The following is a 1834-nucleotide window of genomic DNA, read 5'->3' on the forward strand; positions in this document are numbered from 1 at the left end:
TAACGGTCTATTAGCGGTTTAATAACAACAATTATTTAATCATTCTTGACAGTTTGTGCGTGGGGTTTATCCATTCATTCCCCCATAGCAATAGCATTCTTATTAATTTTCTGCAAAAAGAAAATATATGCAAATGACCCTATAATTATGACACACACTGTCACGTAAACTAAAACGTCACAGACTTGGGACACAGACAGAAAAAAAAACAAATGCGTCATTTTTTTTTATTTACAAAGCTAATCATAGTGCTTACACTTAAATCCGGTTAAGTTAATATGGAAGCAATGTGCGGTTCGTATTGCTTTGTTTGATTAAACGTTTCGCACCGGTGCAATAAAGATAAGCGAATTGGGCAAATTTCGCCCCAACGCTAATTGGGCCAGAGCAAACGGTCTTGATCCAATAATTGGTTATTGAAATTTCGACCAAACCGACCGGCGGACGAAGAGTGCCTTTTATTGCAGTACGTTTGATTTACTGATCCATAAAGATTAGTGGGATAGCGATAGCAGTGCGGCCCGATAAGCGAAATTGGTGAGCGAAAGTACCAAACCGAACAGCAGTTTCAGCAGAGGCTGCACTACTAAAGCAAAATGGTTCCCGTTGGGCAGTATCATTTCGTTTAAAGTCGCTGGACGTAGCGCTGGCTTTGATTGTTGCTTGAATAGAGTGTGAGCGTTGCATCTATGAAAGAAAGGCACGTGCGGTGTGCAAAACTACATCCTTTTTTTTGTTGCTTTTCGACCCCATCCAGCCATAATGTTGCATCGAGGACAGCCCCATTCGATCGGGTCCGTGCTGGTCGTCCTGGGTACGGTGATGGCCGTTACCGTGAGCGCGCTCTGTCCAACGCCGCGTTGCGCTACGTACGACGAAATCAACACGCTCTGGACGGATCCAGACCCGGCACACTACCAGCAGTGCCGTCCGAGCCCGAACGGTACCTGGTACCTGCAGCAGATGACTTGCGCATCTGGCACACTGTTCAGCTACGATCGACAGGTATGCGTGCGGCCCGCCTACTGGACCGACTGTGCGGTCGCACCGACCGCGCCCGACGTGGTGCCGTGTGAAGCACCGCGCTGCATTACGTTCGCCGAGATCGGCACGCTTTGGGTGCATAGGCTGCGGGAAAAGTACTACCAGTGTCGACCGGTGAACGGCACCTGGGTGCCGCAGGAAATGCTGTGTGCGCCGGGCACACTGTTCAGCTTCAAGCATCAGGTGTGTGTGCATCAGGCGATGTGGCAAAGCTCCTGTTACATGGCAGACAGTGAACAGTGAGTGAAGAGGAGGTGAAATTTAAAGCGAAACATGAGGATGAGCTCCTAAATTTGCAAGGATTTAAACTCTCCTTCAACGCAGATATATAATTAAGCTTATTGTAGGATGAATCTGATTCTGATTCGTGAATCGCGGTGAGTCTCCAAGGATTAAAAAAATATGGTAGATTCTTCAAACATTCTTAAATACTGGTTAATCACATGGATCCTCATAGTAAAGATCCAGAATCTCTCGTTCGGTTTAAAGATTCATGCATGAATCACTAAGAATTGTTGATTCTTTCGAATGTAAACAAATGATTCGAATGAATCTTTTCAGAAGATTCAAATTAATAACTCTTCTCAACAGAATCATTAGGAACTCAACACTGAAATGATTCATTAAACATACACAGTAGAATCAGTTTTGATTTCGTAGTGCTTTGTATTGCCATAACTATTCGTATTAAAATAATTAAAAATCATTCAATTATAAAGTGTAAAGAAAATCAGGAAAATTTTCAAGAAAAACATTTTCATGACCGTATTAAATGTTACTTTTTCCATAG

The 1834-nt window shown here is 43.5% G+C and overlaps 1 protein-coding gene across 1 annotated transcript; it reads left to right on the forward strand.

The window, feature by feature from the left end:
* The first annotated feature begins 762 nt into the window (after positions 1–762).
* On the forward strand, positions 763–1287 carry LOC128718537 (uncharacterized). Its single transcript, XM_053812163.1, has one exon. It carries the CDS (start codon positions 763–765, stop codon positions 1285–1287), a length of 525 nt encoding a protein of 174 aa, XP_053668138.1.
* Positions 1288–1834: the final 547 nt, after the last annotated feature.

The sequence above is a fragment of the Anopheles marshallii genome, chromosome X (assembly GCF_943734725.1).
Source record: "Anopheles marshallii chromosome X, idAnoMarsDA_429_01, whole genome shotgun sequence".
Classification (NCBI taxonomy): domain Eukaryota; kingdom Metazoa; phylum Arthropoda; class Insecta; order Diptera; family Culicidae; genus Anopheles; species Anopheles marshallii.